The sequence below is a fragment of the Gopherus flavomarginatus genome, chromosome 9 (assembly GCF_025201925.1).
Source record: "Gopherus flavomarginatus isolate rGopFla2 chromosome 9, rGopFla2.mat.asm, whole genome shotgun sequence".
Classification (NCBI taxonomy): Eukaryota; Metazoa; Chordata; order Testudines; family Testudinidae; genus Gopherus; species Gopherus flavomarginatus.
The window spans coordinates 2,096,121-2,114,721 of NC_066625.1; the positions used below are offsets into that span (position 1 = coordinate 2,096,121).

The 18,601-nt window shown below is 43.8% G+C and overlaps 1 protein-coding gene across 2 annotated transcripts; it reads left to right on the forward strand.

Moving 5' to 3' along the window:
• Positions 1 to 65: 65 nt before the first annotated feature.
• Positions 66 to 15,871, forward strand: PALB2 (partner and localizer of BRCA2). Of its 2 annotated transcripts, none has more exons than XM_050968549.1 (13): positions 66 to 132; positions 3,758 to 3,817; positions 3,994 to 4,093; positions 4,910 to 6,799; positions 7,729 to 8,501; positions 9,569 to 9,652; positions 10,964 to 11,125; positions 11,698 to 11,783; positions 12,146 to 12,307; positions 12,514 to 12,630; positions 13,080 to 13,167; positions 14,250 to 14,398; positions 15,303 to 15,871. In XM_050968549.1, exons 1-13 carry the CDS (start codon positions 73 to 75, stop codon positions 15,532 to 15,534), a joined length of 3,963 nt encoding a protein of 1,320 aa, XP_050824506.1. In that variant the 5' UTR covers positions 66 to 72; the 3' UTR covers positions 15,535 to 15,871. The 2 variants fall into 2 exon arrangements, with proteins under 2 accessions (XP_050824506.1, XP_050824507.1); XM_050968550.1 differs by having other exon boundaries at positions 12,517 to 12,630.
• Positions 15,872 to 18,601: the final 2,730 nt, after the last annotated feature.

The window sequence follows — 18,601 nt, forward strand, 5'->3', positions numbered from 1 at the left end:
GCTGAGGCCCGTTCGCTCCCCGCAGTCGGAGGCGCTCGGTGCCGCGCCCCGCGCCTGCGGCTGGGTCCGGAGATGCTCGCCATGGACGGGCCCCCCGCGGGACAGGCGCTTACCTGGCAGGAGAAGGAAAAGGTGCGGGCGCTGCTCTGGCTGCGGTGGTGTCCGTGGCGCGGCCCTCGAGCAGTGACGCTCTGTCCAGGTTTTCGGAGTCGGTTGTGTGCCCGGGGGAGAGGCTGGCCCCGCCCGCAGGAGAACTCGCTCAGTTCCTGGAGGATCGGTCCCTCGATGGCTGTTAGCCAGGCTGGGCAGGGAACGGATGGGGTCCCGAGCCTGTTTGCCAGAAGCTGGGAATGGGTGACGGGATGGGTCACTTGGTGATTCCCTGCTCTGTTCATTCCCTCTGGGGCACCTGGCACTGTCAGCAGACAGGATACTGGGCTAGATGGACCCTTGGTCTGACCCAGTCTGGCTGGTCTTATAACCTTCTGGTGTATGGACCAGTCCCACTTGCCTGGGCAGACACATTGACTTAAAAGGGAGCATGGTTTGGCCCTAAATCACAGAGAGCAAGATACAAATATGGATGGGTCCCAGGCTGATGGCCCTGATTGTTAAAACTGTACTTCCTATAGATAGATATTTGATTCTCAAGCACATATAAAAATTTGCCCCGCACTCATAGCAGGAGTAAGTATTGTCTAGACCATCCCTGACAGTGTTTGTCTAACCTGCTCTTAAAAGTCTCCAGTTACGGAGATTCCACAACCTCCCTGGGCACTTTATTCCAGTGCTTAACCACCCTGATGGGAAGTTTTTCCTAATGTCCAGCCTAAACCACCCTTGCTGCAGAAGTTATTGTTAATAATAATCAGTAGTTAAGTAAGAGACTCTTGATAATTTTTCAGAAAACACATGTACAGGAAAGGCTGATGATTCCAGGATATTTTTATGCTGAAAGAGGAATAAAATATCCAAATTATTAGAAAGCAGGAAACCATTTAAGGGCCTACTAAAATCTTCTGCCCAAAGAATATCTAAAAAGAGATCATTTGGTGCTCAAAAAAGTGCACATACAATTATCCAGAAAATACTGTATAGTTGTAAAACTGCTATTTGACATGGTTGATACTGGGGGAAATTGCCTCACACTGTTCCTCAAAGGCATACGTGCCTATAACTAAGGATACTGAATACTGTACCATATTTACAGATGTTTACTTTCTAAGTGTTCAACAGATAAGGGTAATGAGGTAAAGGCTTATTCATCTTTAGAGAAATGCATAAATAAAACTAATAGACTGTAAAAAAAAAAAAAATTTCCTGTGTTCCTAATACTATACTAACTATACAGGTTACTTGTAAGAGAGACATTTTGATGAGCTCTTTAGTAAATCTTAAGTATGCTCTATGTATGTTTGCCTGTGGAGTCAAGGAACTGGAGTGCGTGGCTTCAGATTTGTACATATATGTTATCTTACTTCCCTGTAAGCTGCCTAACTTTGGTTCCAGACCTTGAGGTCCACAGCCCCAGATATGTTAAAGAAGTGTCCATGATAAGTCTCATAATATGACAACACAGTTTGGCTCCCACTGTATTGTTGGAGTCCAATTAGCCTGTCAACACAAATAAGCCAATTTAGTCAGATCACGTCTCAGTTTTTAGAGTCAATGTAGATTGTGTTATTGGAGGAGAGGATTGTCTCTTGGTTTTACCGTGGGCTGTATTAAGGTTATTTAGTTGATCTAATTTGTGCATTATTGTATATTTTAATGATCGACCAAGTGTAACTGTAACTCTGACTCCCCAGACTTTCTCCCACTTGTGTTATTGTGAGAAAACTACACTATTAAGGGCTCCCCCCTCTCCCCAACAAGTAATTATAATCACTATTTTCTACCTTAACTGCTGGTTACAATTTTTTTTCTGTATGATTTCCTTAAATTTAAAATGTATCTAAATGCCAAAGTTACTTTCATAGAGAGACAAAGTGAGGAAGATAATATCTTTTATTAGACCAACTTCTGTTGGTCAGAGCTCATCCACCTTGTGTCTCGTATACTGGGACCGACAAGGCTACAACACTGCATGTAACCATGAGATGCTTTGATACCCATTACAGGTTTCTAAAGGGTATGTGCCTTATTCTGGATGTCTGTGAACTACTAATGTGGTAGTTTTCAATGAATGAGTGAAGCAAAGCACAGCAGAATTATCATAGAATTGTAGGATTGGAAGGGACCTTGAGAGATCATCTAGTCCAGCCCCTGGCACTCATGGCAGGACTAACTATTATCTAGACCTTCCCTGACAGGTGTTTGTCTAACCTGCTCTTAAAAATCTCCAGTTATGAAGATTCCACAACCTCCCTGGGCGCTTTATTCCAGTGCTTAACCACCCTGATGGGAAGTTTTTCCTAATGTCCAGCCTAAACCACCCTTGCTGCAGTTTAAGCCCATTGGCAATTTAAGCCCATTATGGCTTAACATGGGAAAATATTTATGTGAAATTTGCTTGCAGCCTGGGCAAAGGACATCCTAAGGTGCACATGATGTGGCAATTCTAACATGAGCCTTAGGATGCTTGGAACTACATCTGACAGTTTCAGAGGCTGCCATTCTGGCTGGTTCAGAGTTTGAAAACTCTGGAGCCCAAGCCTTTGTATTGTGTGGGCACGGGGGCTAAGAAGAAGGACAGAAGGTTTCTCCATTATTAAAGAGACCAGCTCAACAAATCAAATTTGGCACTTCTAGCTCACGCTGGTTTTGAGCTGTGAAGAGGCAAACAGTATTAGGAAATATTTCAGAAAGTTGGCCCACCTCATTTTTGGATCTCTGTTATCTTGTGAATACCTCAGTCAGTCCTCAAGCTTCCCAGGAAACTTCTACCCTTCCATTGGACCTTGCAGGGCCATTTTTAGATGGATTTGTTAATTCTGGTAAAGTTGAGCGATTGGATATGTAAAAATCAGCCTTATAATGGAACAATTCAGATCTCAATTGTGAGTTACTACAGCATCTCTACAGTGCACAATGGCATATTGCTGAAATACCTCACAGAAGCAGTTGCTTGTAAAGGGGTATTTTAATAGAGAAGTATCAGAGGGTAGCCGTGTTAGTCTGGATCTGTAAAAGCAGCAAAGAGTCCTGTGGCACCTTAGACTAACAGACGTTTTGGAGCATGAGCTTTCGTGGGTGAATATGCATGCATCCGACAAAGTGGGTATTCACCCACGAAAGCTCATGCTCCAAAACATCTGTTAGTCTATAAAGTGCCACAGGACTCTTTGCTGCTTTTAATAGAGAAGGATGCCCTTTGGCACTCAGAATGGGAGAGAGTTCCAAGTAGAAGGTGTGGGATGGAGAAAGACCTGAAGGCAAGAAAAGGCAAAGGTTTCAGATGAGATGGAGTGTTGAGGAAGAAGGTATACAGGCAGAAATGGCATTGTCCAGGGCCTTGTAGGTAAGGATAAAAAGATAGGGCTTGGTATGGGAGGCAAGAGGAGGCTAGCAGAGGGATTTGAAGATGGTTTCACATGGTCAGAGTAGTGAATAAAAAGATTGGGACAGAGGCCTGAGAACTAAGCAGTGGTCTTGAGCAATGAAGCCTTAATATTTCTCAGGATGCTTGAGTGTGTATGAATTGGGTGTATGAATTTTCTAGGTTTAAAATGTCACTGCACAATTCTAGGCCTTGGTTCAGTTTTTACTTACTGTAGGCATTGTGTAATATCTGTGATGTGTCATCTTTGTTTTCTAGCTGAAAGAAAAGTTAGCCTTCCTGAAAAGAGAATACAGCAAAACATTCAACAGGTTACAGGTAGGTAAGCACCATAGTTTAACCCTGAATTATTAAGTTTGCCTGACTCTTGTGTTTCTGAATGATAAATTTGGTGAAAGATGCTCAGATTTTGGGAGATGAAGCTTATTCTTAAAAAAAGCAAAAAACTGCAGACAATGAAATGCTGAGTCATTGATTTGTTGTTGTTTTAACAGCGTGCACAAAGAGCTGAGAGGGTTAAAAATTATGTTAAGAAGACTGTTGCAGAACAAAATCAATTGCTTAGGCAAGAGGAAACGGAGAATACCACCACAGGTAACAGTTCAAAATATAACCTGTTGAGATGTGATTATTTCTTTCTTTAACCTTTTGTCCTTATGAATAGAGCTGTGTGATCCCACACTACAGTTCAGTATAGTATAGAAGTAGTATAATATAGTATAGTATGTGTTGCCTGTCAAGACTAGGTGCCAACTCTGATTTACCACCTACTTCTGCCTAATCACCTCAGTCCTGACCTATGGCACAATGTGATACCACAGTCCTAGGATGCTTCCCAGCTCTGCTAACACTCATGAAAATTCTGACTTGAATTGTCCCTTTTATTCAATTATTGCCTTACCCCTTGGCACACAATATGTGGCTCTGACAATACCCCTAAATCATGACCCACACGATCATCCCTAATTACAGTCCTACCCCCATTTGCCAGTGCTCCTTGAGCCTGGTGTTACCGCCTCTGTTCTAGTGTTGGGCAGAGTCTTCTATTTGTGCTGGTGAGTTTGTGCTTCCCTGATGGTCATAAGGATGAAACTATCCATCTCAGTTCCTTTTCAGGCACAAGAAAGGTCTTCAGAGATGAAAGACCAGTAGATTAACACATTGTACCACCTAGTTTCTAGAAGCATCATTGCTTATTAAGCATGTATTAATTTGGTGTATGCTTAGTAAACTGAGCATCATATGGTGTGTCTGCTTAATTTTCTTGGCTGAAATATAAAATGTCGGTGGAATAATTTTTGCAGAACCCTTCGTTTGCCATTTTTGTAAAATTGTCTCTGGTTCTGCTTTGTTGCCTCCTGTCTTAGTGGGACTTTTCTTGGGGAATGCTAATTGCATTTGTCTCCACAGAACTGATGGATAAACAGTCTCCCAATGGTGGCGATAGACCTGGAACATGTAGATTACAGACCAATACCTGTTCTGACTCGGGCACTGAAAAAAAAATGTCTGTCACGTTTAAACTTGAGCCTGAATTCTTCAACAGTGAAGTTAACTTGCAGGAAAATTCATTGGCAGAAAGCACAAATAGTGACTCAGAAAATACCCTCTCTGGCCTCATGAGATCTGTTCTTGAGGAGAAACAAAACCAACTGCCAAGGAGTAGAATAACTTCGGTCTCAGAGGGGAGAGAATCAACTTGTGAAGTGCCACCAATCAGTGCTGGGGAAACACTGGAAAATGAAATGGCCAGTACAGAGGATCCTGGGTCACCAGTATTCAAGGGGAGAAACACCATCTCAAACCCCAAGAATAAAATTCAGAAGGCCCCCAGGCCAGTTATTGTGAGGGAAGAAAAAGGTTTAACGCCTCAAGATCCACAGGTAGGAGATTTGCAGGAAATGCCTGAAGAAAATGTATTTTTGAGTGTCCCCAAACCATTTTCAGACATGTCGATGGGTGGCAATAACGTTCAGCAGCCTGTGTCTCCATGTGCTGAGGACATCTGTGATAGCTGTGAGCCACTGCCCCAGTGGTTAGTGAGTGATATCCCTGTTTCACTTGAAAACATTGAGAATACAGGAAAAGAACTTGCCTGTATAGAAAACCAAATGGATCGGGAAGAGTTGTGTAGGGCCTCGGATTTAACTACAAATAATCAATCATCCCCGGCAGGCAGAAGCAACCCTAGCACTAGTGAAAGCAGACCCTATAAAGAAAGAAACCACAATGAGACCAATAGCTCAAGACCTCTGAACACTGACTCTCTTCTGGATAACGTTGAAGAACCTTTGAGGAATCCAGAGGCTCAGACTGAAGCAGGGTCTCCTGTTCTAGAGAAGACCCCTCCTGCAGCAGAAAGCGCACTGAGCTCTTGCACAATGATTGAAGGACTTCTCTTTCCTGTAGAATATTATGTTAGGACAACTCGGCGTATGTCTAATTGCCAGAGGAAAGTAGACCTGGAGGCTGTCATTCTCAGCCAGTTGGGCAGGAGCAGGAAAGGGCTGCGAAGTAGACAAAAGCAGGTAAATTCAAATTCAGATCAGCTCTACCAAGAAACTGCCAGGAGTGTCGTGCAGGCAAGAGGCACTCCGTTCCCTTTTCTAGGTGCAGAGAGTGACCCAGTGAGTTCAAGTAGTTCTCAGAAATCTCTCCCTCTCTCAGATGAGAGGAGCACCTCCAGTGGTTCTCTTTCTCAGAAGACTGTTATTAGTACGAAACAAGCTAAGGGAAAATCCTGGAGGAGAGGAAGGGGCAGATGGGGTTCTACCTGCAGACCTGCACTGAATGGGTCACAAGCATGTCCTGAGACATCAGATCTCACAATGCTAAAGGAAAACAGTCATCTCTTGTCAAATGATTCTCACCATGAAAAAGAAAACTGTGAGGGTGACCCTGAGAGGTCACCTATACGCAAAACAAGGGTGCTCGTTCCTGCAGCTGGTGAGGCCCCAGAAGCGGAAATGACGGATGTTCTATGGCCAACTGAGGCTGATCTTCCCAATGGAAGCCAAACATTCAGCAAATGCCATCAGCCTCCATTAGAACGGATTCAAAATTCACTCCAAGGAAATAATTTCTTAAATCCATGGGATGAAGCTTTCCCCAGCCCCACACGAGATCTGGAAGCCAATGTAAACGTGAGTCAGGCTGATAAACAGCCAATGGGACACATTAAGAATCAGTGTGTCCGGAAAGTCTGCAGGGCTGAGCAGCTGCCAACAGTTAAAGACTCTCTACCTCAGCACGATCTCCCAAGTTCCTCTGTGAAACGTAAAGTGAGGCAAGGATCTAAAGGTACCTGACAGAACTGTTGCTTGGAAAAATCAGAGCTCCCTAAAGCTAGAACTTAAGTTTTGGGGAGAGGGAAAGACCATAGAGGGCTAGTACCCTTGCTCCAGTATTTCCTTAGCCTGGCCTTGGTTCTTTTTTTCCTTAAACTTCCCTTCCTGCTTTTTTTTGCTACCTAAATGTCCTGTATTCTTGCTGGCTGAAGTACCTTTTTCTAAAGTACCTTTTTGTGGTTGATCCTCCTGCAGATATGGCCTCTCTTGTTTTCCATATTTTAGATTCAGAAAATTTGAGGAAAGCATTTCCAGCAAATAAATACCCCAAAAGCTCATTTTCTGGGCCTTCTATGATCCTTAAGCTTCTCCTCCCATGCTTGGCCTTGGTTGCTCACTGTTGTGAAACAGATAAGAAGAAATGGCTGGGGAACTGTGCGGAAAACACTTGGCCCAGGAACAAGGTGTGCATGAGTCACGTGCTTACAGTACTCAGTGCATGCGTGCAAGGATGGGATTTGCACAGATGTGCCCCTCTCTTAGTTTTTTAGGACACCAGTCACCATAGTATCCGGGCATCAACAGTGCTTAAAGTGCTTACAAAGTGCTTGGCACTGTCTAAGGCACAGATGAAGATAGCCCTTGGCCCTGGAAACTTACAATCAAAAGTCTGGAAACAAAAATCGTCGGGGGGAGGGAGCATGTTTAACCAAATAGCTAGCCGTGCAGTCAGTTCTAGCAGCGTCAAGAAGTGCAGTAATTGCCCCAAAATGTGTTTCTGAGAAAATCTTACTTCTATTGGAAAGTAGACAGAGGCTTTGTTTTAATACATTAAATTAAATGAGAGAAGAGAATTGCATGTTTGCTGAGTATTTGTGCAACGATGTGACCGTCTCTCTTCTACGTTCTCAGTTCTGTACTATCTTGCTTTCCTATTTCTAGGTAAAAGAGGGCGCAGTCAACAGATGGACTTGGAAGGTCCAACTCCTCTTGACCATCTTGGTCTGGATCCTATGGCCTTCGATCCGCCCTTTCACTTCCAGAATGAGATGCTCAGTGTCAAGTGGCTGCCCTCGAAGCTGGACATCAAAGACTTTCATTTACCCGATGAGGAGTTTGAGCTCCTTAAATTTGAGAAACTACAATCCTGCACAGTGAAACAGCTGGAGCCCTTTGTTCCTTCAGGGTCTGAACACTGGCTCCAGAATGCTGGAGACACTGTGACTTTAGGGGACATGAGACGTAAACAAGTGAATACAGAAGGGAAGAGTGTAGAAAATAGCTTTATTTCTCCTTCAAAGACTATGTCACCTAAACAGCCTCACTTAGAAGGGCAGTTGCACAAGAAGGAGCTTTCTCCAAGGGAATTACTGCTAACTCCGGCAAGTACTGTCTCAGCTGGTGCGATCAACCAGCTGGAATCACAGATTCACACGCCTGCTTTCCCTGTCCTGGGTGCAACCCCAGCTATCCTGTCACTGGTACACAATGAGACCTTGCCTGACACATTTTCTGTACTTCCTTTGCAAGTGAAAACAAATCTCTTCAAAGAACCAGCCAGTCTTGTCGTGGATGGGAGGGAGTATAATAACTCCACAGGTGCATTGCACTCTGATAGCTGCAGAACAGGATCTGACTGTAGGTCTGATGAAGCTGTCACCCTCAAAGAGTATCAGCAATCAGGGAGCGGTTCCAAGGAGTGCTGCAGTGCAGAGGTAAAAGCAGAGACTCCCTGGCAGGGAGCATCAGGGCAGTGGTTCTATCTGTGAGCCATCTTTCCCAAAATCTGTTCAGGTTCAGGGACAAGGCCTTCCTGCATGCTAGCTCTGTGTACAGCCAGAGGCAGTGGTTTCCCTTAGCTGCCTGTTTGTAAATGTTTGAGTTTGTCCAGGCCATCTCAGCCTTGCAGCAGAGCAAATCCTTCAAAATCCCTCTTGCTTAAACTTGAACTGTGGACTTTGCTGCTAGTTATGGGAGGTAAATTCTAACCACGCCAGTGAACAGAATGTTTCTTGGGCCCCTTGTCAAAGCCGACCTGCCTTAGGAAAGGCTCTTGGCCGGAACTCTGTAAGGACAGCAATAGAGAACAAAACAGTCAGTGTAATAGATGGGAGTGGAGAAAGGAAGGCGTAACTATACCCAGAGGTGTGGTCAACAAAACACGGTTACTCTTTATACCTACCTCCAACAACCAGGAGGTTGGAGAGGGATCTGTTCTTTGGGGTAAAGTAGTATTATGAGAAGAGTGTGTGGGTGGGTGGGTGGGAAAACAAACACTAAAAGTAACCATCACAATTAAAAATAAAGAAGAAAGTACAGGTTGAATTTTCAAGTATTTTGCAGATTCTAATGAGTTTTTCTTGGTTATTGTGGTAGAGTCTCTAACTTAAATTTCCCAGAAATTTAGTTAGTTATAAAATAAGAACAAAATAAATTGGGAGCAGAGGAAAGTAGACAAAACCTCCTTTTTAGAAAGAGATCCACTCTGTATTTGCAAGAGTGGCAAAGGAGCTACTAATAATAAGGAGACAGAGTAGCGTCAAAGCATTAGAAAAGTGATGTTTTTAAAAGACAAGAGGTTGGAGGTTTGGAGGTGGGTATAAAGAAAATTCAGAGAGGGAGATAAACTCTTGTTTTCCAAAATGTATTAGTACAAAAGTGATCTTAAAGCTGCTGTCCAGCAATCTGACGTCGAGCGCACTCTTTTGTACACGCACTGATACATATGGAGCATAATTTGTTGAAATTGTATTTAATCAGTCCGTGCTTTTTGTTTGTCCAGAACAAACTGACAGCCGAGCAGTTGGCCGTGGCACTGAGTGACAACCTGAGAGACAGGAGCTTGCAACTGGCCTCAAAGCTAAAGGTTGGGGAATAATATTTTGAGTTACATCCACAAATGGAGTTTTTAAATAAAAAAGTATTTCTTTATTTACTGAGACTTTTAAAATGTGTTTATCTGAAGTCTAAATAAAAGCACAATAAAACAAATGTAAACGATGTAAAACAAAATAGACTAGTAAAAAAAAAATAGACTCTGCCCATAATCAGCCAGTCCCCTCTTGGTCTTTCACAAAAAGCAACTAGAGAGCTTGAGTCAAACTCCAGTGCATCTGTGTATAACTGAAGAGCAAATGCACACAAAAATCCCAAACAGTGAAGTGTCTCAACAACTGCAAATGTATCAACAGACAGAACGCAGACACTGCTGTTCAGCCTCAGGGAAAATGGTTGCCTGATTCCTGCTTCCCCAAGCGTTGCAGACTGTGGCTGGCGGCAGTGTTTCATTGTTCTCATGTCCTCCTCCCTCCGTCTCTGAAGGTTAGTTGGATCAGTCATGTTAGGTCCAGAGCATGCTGACATTCATGCCTGCTTGGAGCTGAGTTTGGCCTTTGAGGCATTTGTGTTCCAGAAGTGAGGCAAACATGGCCTGGGGTTGTTTGCACAGCTGAGCCATCAGATCTCCCTTTCACATGGTCTCTCCTCTGTCCCCCTTGCCTTTTATGTCTTGTAGGGGGTAGAGAACAGTTGGGGGGCAGGGGAGTGACAGCTGTGGAGAAGTCCTCTGAACTCTGAAGCTCCAGTGGCACTTGCAGAAGTTGGTTCATTTCTAGGCCTTGCACCAAACCCTGCACAGCCAACCAAAAGTAATGAAGTTGGATCAAAATGTTTCTTTACAGGGACAAAAAAAAATGCTGCCGCCTGTTTAAAATTAAACCTTGTTTCCAGTGACCCTATGTGATCTGTGTTATCTGTAGCCTCTCCCCTCCCGCCTGTGAAAAGGAGGCAGATAGCAGTACTGAGTACAAGCAGGTGCTGTGCAAGCTTCATCAGACAGCTTGGCTACTCTGCCTCAGCCCTGATGCCACCTGTGTTTCAGGTCTTGGATCCACCTTTGCAGACTCTCTGTTGTGTACAAATGGCAGGTGGTTTTGTGCCGTGGATGGATGGATAGATATCCATTACATCTAGGACGAAACCACCAAACTCATTTTCCTTGTGGCCTAACTAGCATTGGGAGCCAGGACTCCGAGGTCAAAATCTAAGGCACTAACCCGCAACTCCAAATCTCTATCACACTGGCACTCTGGAAGTGATTTCATGCAAGAGTTAACCTGAATCTCCAGGCTGAATATCCATAGTTGGAATAACTTCAACACTGTTTTGTTTTGAGCAGAACCCCTCAAGTTCTTGTGCTGTGGATGTGAGCGCTGTCTGGTGGGAATCAGCTGGCTGCACAGAGCTGTGTATCATAACTGCTTGTGAGACTTCCATTTCCTTGTGGAAACCTCTGGCTTCCAACCAGTGGAGAAAGGCGTACACCTGGCACCTTACAGAGGTAGAGTACACAGACGTTTCTTCTTCACTTTGGGGCAGTTTTCTAGTAGTAGTGGGTCACTTCCGAAGACACACACAACCTGTAGACTCACAAGTGGGAATGTACATTTTCTTACACCTAGTGGGCCAGATCCTTAGCTGGCACATGTCGGTGTAGCTCGATTGAAGTCAGCTAAGCAACTGGATTTGCACCAGGTAAGAATTTGGGACAAATATTTTGAACAATTCAATTTCATATTAAATTTTAGTTCTTTACAATTGTAAAGATCTCCACATACTGGATGTTGATTGTATAGCAACATGACTTCTTGGTGTCCTCTTTATGTCCTTAAACTCCTCAACAACTTTTGACGTCTCCTCTTATCTCCCCAAAGATCATTGCCTCTTTGTTTACGTTAAGGACAGATTTGATGATTGTTGATTCTTTGCTGTATCTAACTATTTCTTTTGAAGACTGAGAAAATAAGTCATGATCCTGCAAACAGCAGTCTTTTCTTGATAATGGGGAGAAAGTCAAACTGAGAAGGAGCTTATGGGTGTCCGTAACTAAATCCATGTCCTTTGCCTTTACAGATTCCAGTAATACAAATTGTTCCCTTGCCAGATGTCTGTAATCTTGTGTGTGTTGCTTTGGGAGATCTGGAGATTGGAGAAATAAGGTGAATGTTTCTGGCTGTGTGGTTTTTATTGCAGATTGAACATTTCCAACCTGATTTCTCCAGCTTGACTGCAGATAATTTTGTGTTACTTGACCCTCTTCTCTTGCCCAGAGGCTGAAGTAGTCTCTTACTGATATGTCAGTTTTAAGCAATTTTGCAAATATTAAAGCATTTTTGAAAATATCTGAGTAAAGGCAAAAATCAACTATCTACATGGATTCTCTTACTCCTTATTTCCTCCCATTGGTGCAGGTATGACCACTTCGAAACACAGTCGTTTCTGTGTGCTACAGAAGGCCAGATTTGGGTTCCATTTCCCTCGCTTTCATTTTGATGTAGCTTTCTGTTCTGATTTGGTTTAGGCTCTTGCTTTGTTCTTCTGAAGACGGCTCCTTAAAGCAGTCACTAGTGAAAACCGGGAACATAAAAGCTGTTCTTGGTCTGAGAAACAGGAGGCTAGTCAGTACTAGTGGGACGCTTCAAGACCAGCAAATCGAAATAATCTCAGTTTCGGAGGCAGGAAGGTGAGCAGTCTGATATTTGTGGTGTTTTCAGTATGGGGATGGGAGAGCCCTCAGGAGATGTCACAAAGGCTGGGCAGTGGTATCTGTGGTGCTGAGGGGATTGTATGCTGTCCTTTCTGGAATATTGCTGCGTGTGATCCATTCTCTTGTGTATTGAATTCTGAGGGTTTTTTCCCATCTACTGTTTATGTTCATGTTCTCCCCAGAAGCAATGAGAGGCAGACTTTGATGCCCCCAGAAGAAACCATTCTGGCTTTTGCTGAGGTAGAAGGGATTAGAGACGCTTTGGTTGGCACAACTGCAGTGAACAGCCTTGTTGTTTGGTAAGTGCTTCCTGAGAGATTACACTATATCACTAGGGCTTTTGGGGAGGGACTGTTGCTTGTGGGATGATACAGTGGGAGGAGAGGATGTATAGTGATTTTGGCTGTATTAGCTAGTTACAGATCCTATGTGGTGGAGTTTGCTGCTGGTTTGTCCTTACGTTAGTTATTTTTAAATCTGTTGTCCTAGAGCCTGGAACAGAACTTTTTTTCTGATTTCGTTTTTATAAATCTAGATAAACATATAGCTAACAGGCTGTGCTGCCATCCCAGTGCTGCTCAGGGCACTTGTATGTGGCATCCCTTTCCCTCACTCGTTGTCTACCACCTTTTTGGAGTGGTCATTTGTTTGGACTGTGCCTTGCTCATTGGTGCTACTGCAGTCTAAATAATAAATACAAATAAGAGGATTATAAAACAGTCAAGTTATCTGTTTCCATTTTCTGCAGGAACTTGAAAACTGGCCAGATTCTGAAAAAGATGCACGTTGGTTATTCCTATCCTGCTTCAATCTGCCATCGCGCCTATTCTGACTCTGTATGTATGTGAAATGGTGTCATTCTGTTTGTGCCATGAGTGCCCGTGGCTGGGGTTCAAAGGTGTAGTTGTCTAAAAGAGGCTCCTGGATTTAAGGACCTGTTGTGTTCAGGTCCACTGAGAAAATTAAAGGAAAAAGGAGTTCGTTTGTGGGGAAGAGGTTGAATCACTTTTCTCAATTTCTTGTCCTTTTCACAGATATATTGGTAAGCGAAAGAGTAACACGCTGCAGTAGATTCAAAAACAGCTGCCAAAACATTTTGTGTGTGTGTTTTAGAACTATCATTGATTGGTGTGATTGCACAGTTAATCTTTCTCAATTTACTAATGACTAGCTCCGGCCACGGTGATGGCACAGCCTCATCCTTATTATGCTATAATTATTTAATAATTATACATACCCCAAACACTCAGAACTGGATCTAAAAACACAAATTCGTGTACGAAGTCTTGGTTCTAATTCTGATGGCAGAGGTGCTAATGAATGGGAAGATCCATGATTCCTGGATGCTCTGCCCACTTGTATTGTTAGGATTCTTGACTGGGATTCATCTCACTGAACATTTAATTCTGTGGGTGTGTAAATTTAGTGCTTATGAATGTATGGATTAATAGCACTGGCTTGCACCAGACCAGTGGGGAATTCTTCAAGATCTGACTCTCAGCCTGGCCTTAAGCAGAAGCTCCCAGTCATGTCTAATTATGCAGTAGTTTTGTTGTGTGAATAAATGACTAATGACTAGATTGAGACCAACAAACTTATTTTCTGTGTGAGTTAATCCTGATTCAATGTTAGCTATTCTGAGCTGAAAAAGAAGTGCATAAATTCATTGTGTCACTGACCTATCATTCCACTGCACCAAATAAATCCTAATCAACCAGCTTCCCAGTAGCTCCTGCATTTGTTTGTATTTAATTTGATAAATACCAGGAGTGGTAAGTTCTTACTGCTTACAGCGTCAGCTGACATGGGGTTCTGATTACAGGAAAGAATTTACCAGTGATTGATCGGAAAAAAACAACTTGTTATTGTTTTTCTCTTAACATTCACTCTAGTGACGTATTTTTCCTTTGTAAATCAGGGCCTCCTGTTTGTTGTTTTAAGTCACCCACATGCCAAAGAGAACGAGTCCTGTGGAAACCCTGCATTCCGGATGAGAGTGTTCAATCCCAAAACAGCCAGAAGCACTGGGGTAATGTTCTTCTCTCTCCCCCCTGGACACAGCGGAAGGCAAGTATCCCAGGAATAATGCACATGTATTTCTTAGACTATTTTTTTAAGCAGAGACCTGGAATCGTTAAATGATAAAAGGAGTCCATGGGAGAGCCAAAAAGCTGGCAAGCTGTGAGGGGCCATTTGCTAGCTGATGATAGTGAGGTTGTGATAAGTCACTTCAACATTTGTATATACAGATCACAGTGAGGGTGTTGCCCATTTCCCGTCTGCTTCCTGCACATGTCTGTGAGCTAACCTCTGAGCTCCCTGTGTTCTGGTGCACAAGGGAGCTCTTTATAAGAAAGCCCTGTGTTCAAGCCAGGGAATTGCTCCCTTGCAGACTTCACACTCTATTTACTTTCACAAGATGTTTGTGGAGGAGAGATTCTGTAACTGAAGCTGTAATTTGTGAATCCAAAGGCAAAACCTCTGGGAAAATTTAGACAAATTAACACTGTAAATGCTTAAAACAGTTTTTGAGGGTCTTACCTCTAGATGTAAGTACATTTACTTAGTATTAGATTGCCATATGGAGCTAGGTGACCTGCTGTCTTTCCAAGATCTTAAATCTGGAGAGTAAGACATTGTCTCCAATCCTCCAAACAGTTATATGCATAAGAAAAGTTACACAGTTGTGTGTTTGCAGATTGATGCTTTAGAATGTGGTAACATTAACAATTGTCTCCTACCTCTCTTGGTCAAATACAATGAAAACAACTTATAATTTCAGTATATTTTAGTTTCCTACAATTGGCTTACGCTCTAATAGGTTTTTTTCTCCTTAAGAGGCTTTTCCATGTGGAAGACTTTTATTTCTTTTACACTCAACAAATCTGAAATAAAACCTTAAAATCTTGTGTAATGACATTTTATATGAAGAAACTCTGCAGAGTACTAACTGTTCTGTGCCTGGTTTTAGGTACCTTGAAGGCGAAGTGAAGGGTGTCTCTGCAGCAGCTGTGCTAACATCTGGAGCAATTGCAGTGTGGGACTTATTTTCAGGCCAATGTACTGCTCTACTTCCACCAAATGCTGATGGGAATTGGTCTTTGGTCAGGTGGTCAGTCACAGATTCCTGTCTTCTGGCTGGACAGAAAGACGGAAGTGTGTATGTGTACCATTATTCACAAGCCAAGGCAGCTGGGAAGTAAAACTAACAGGAGAATTTGCACTGATAAAGTAAATTGAGATGGATAGGATTTTGTGTTGAAGAAAGATTCCTCAGTGTCATCTGTTCACTTTCCCACAAGTAAACTGGTTTTTTTTCCACTTGAAGTTAGGTTCAAAAGGTCTGTGAGATGATGCTGGTCAACCTGGCTGACACTGAATGTGTCTTGTCTTGCTCACTAGATCTGTGAAGCCAATGGCACTGTTTAACAGTGATTGGCTAGATCTACCTGTTTGGATTCAGGGTTTGTACATTTCATTGTGAAAAGCATTCAGTGGATTATCTAGATGTAAGATGCTATTAAACTTTATTTTTGTAAACTGTGCCGTGCTTCTAGCTGAAGTGATTTTTGTATCGCTAACTTCCTTAGTAAAAAAATTTATTTTGGCAATTGCGGACAGTGATATATTCAGTGATCTAAACATAGCTAGTGCTAGATCATTCTGCATTGATGAGAACAGCAGAAGAGAACCTCTGCCATCCAGCCATAGTCCAATCCTGCCCAGCTAAGCCACTGTGAAAAAAAACCTCCATCCTGCTTCCTTCAGGTGTAGGAATAATCTTTTGCTTCTCATGCATTGGGTTCAGCTGCAGCTCAGATTTTGGTGATGGCTTTCTCGTTATCTCTAGCAACTGTTTGGTGTCTGTAAGACATTGGTTGGTGCCTAAGTGCAGTCTCCATTGAGCAAGTGTCCACATCACAACTAATCAGGCCTACTGTGATAGAGACAACACCCCCTCCTTCCCCCCGGTGTCACAATTCCTGAATTAACTGTTACCTCTGACCTGCTCGTGGCCTCCTTCTGGGCACCTCACTTAGGTCTCAGGCATATAACTATCACCATTCTCAGGGTGGAATTTTGTGATTCACTCCCTCCTGGCACCTTAGTCTGCAGACTTCTGTGATTTACTGATCCTCTCAGCAAGTCTGACTTCAGCTCAGCTCCTGCAGTTAATGACAAGGTTATTCAGTGACCAGCGGGGTCTCATAAAGCAAAGTACTACATATTCAGAACAAAAGCGTTCCAGAGCAACTATGTATACGTGCTACTGGTATACCAGGTAACCATCTTCCACTGGGAGACGCTGGCAGGTTTGAAAGAACTTCAGGTCCTCCCACACGGCCTGTTTCTGGTCACAATCTCATGTCTGTCAGTCCCCGGATGGAGTGCCAGTGGAGCCCTCCTCAGGTCAAGGCTGATAATTTTATGTAGTTTTAAGTCCTTGGTCTTTTGAAGCCTCTTGAACTAGGTCAAACCAACCTATGCTATTTCCTTAGGAGGCAAAGCTTGCTACCTGCATTGGTTCGGTATTGGGGATTTGCACTGATTCCCCCCCTCCCTCAATGTCTTTAGTTCCTGAAGGAAACAATCTTTAGTTCACCCATTAAGCCAGGAATACAATCACTAACAAGCCCATAAGATATATAGAACATTCATAAAGTTAATACAATCAATAGTCTTTGAGTAGCGAATGATTCCACCAGGCTCTTGCCTCTCTGGGCAAGCTCTGAGTACTAGCAGGGCCCTGGCTGTTTTGTGCAGGCCCAATCCAGCAAGTGTTCTCAGAGGCTGCCCAGGATTGGACCCTGCAGGTGAGATAGGTGGGGGATTGCCTAGTTTGAGACGCCTGGGTCAAGGATTTAGTGGCATTTGGGGTATGCTGCAGTTATGCCACTCTAATGTAGACACTTTGATCAACAGATGGGGTTTTTCCATCAGTGTAGCTAATCCACGTCTCTGAGAGGCAGTAGGTACGCTCACAGAAGAATTCTTCCATTGACCTAGCCACCTCTACAGTGTGGGTTAGGGTGACCTGACTATGGTGCACAACAGGGCATGAAATTTTTTACAGCCCTGGATGACGTAGCTTAACTGACCTAAGTCAGTGGCTCTCAAACTTTCCAGACTACTGATTTGTGTTGCGTACCTGCAAGTTTCACCTCATTTAAAAACTACTTGCTTACAAAATCAGACATTAACAAAGTGTCACTGCACACTATTACTGAAAAATTGATTACTTTCTCATTTTTACCCTATAATTACAAAATAAATCAATTGGAATATAAATATTTTACTTACATTTCAGAGTATTGTATAAAGAGAGGTTAAATTGTATGAAATTTTAGTTTGTACTGACTTTGCTAGGCTTTTTATGTAGCCTGTTGTAAAACTAGGCAAATATCTAGATGAGTTGTTGTACCCCCTGGCTGACTTCTGCGTACCCTCAAGGGTACCTATATCCCTGGTTGAGAACCACTGACCCAGGAGCGGATTTACCATGAAACAAACTATGCAGTGGCACGGGGCCTTCAAAATTCAGGACAAATATCTGACAACCTGGCCCTGAGTCCTGGCTGGTAGTGCAGCAGGGCTCAGGTAGGCAGGCTGCCTGCATGCCATGGTGAGTGGCCCCACACCGCTCCCAGAAGTGGATGGCTGCTGGCACGTCTCTGTGCTCCTGGCGGGGAGGATGGGGAGGTGGCTCTGCGTGCTGCTCCCACCCCGGGCAGTGCATGGAGACCCGCTGCACCCATCCCCCACAAGGGGCATGCAGAGATGTGCCAGCAGCAGGGCTAAAGCAGCTCCCTGCTTGGTCTGCCTTGCTCCTGGAAGTGGCTGGCATGTCCCTGCGGCCCCTGGGATGTGTGTGGGGAGGGTGTCTCTCTGCACTGCCCCTGCCCCGAGTGCTGACTGCAGTCCCCATTACCCTTCCTCCCCGCACACTTAGGAGCCACTGCCGGAGGCATGTGTGTGCCGGTCGCTTTGGGAGCTGTGCTTCTCAAGGTAAGTGCCACCCCGTCCCCCTCCTGTACCCCAGCCCAGAGCCTGCACCACACACCCAAACTTCATCCCAGAGCTCTCACCCCTCCCAGTCCCCAGCCCAGAGTCTGCACCCAGCACCCTAAATTCCTCCCAGAGCCTGCCCCCTGCATCCCCTCCTGCACCAGAATCCCCTGCCCCAATCAAGGTACCTCACTTTATTTTCATTTACTTCCCATTACTTATAATATAGGAGGAGGATGAAGAAAAAAAATGAAAAAAGGGCTG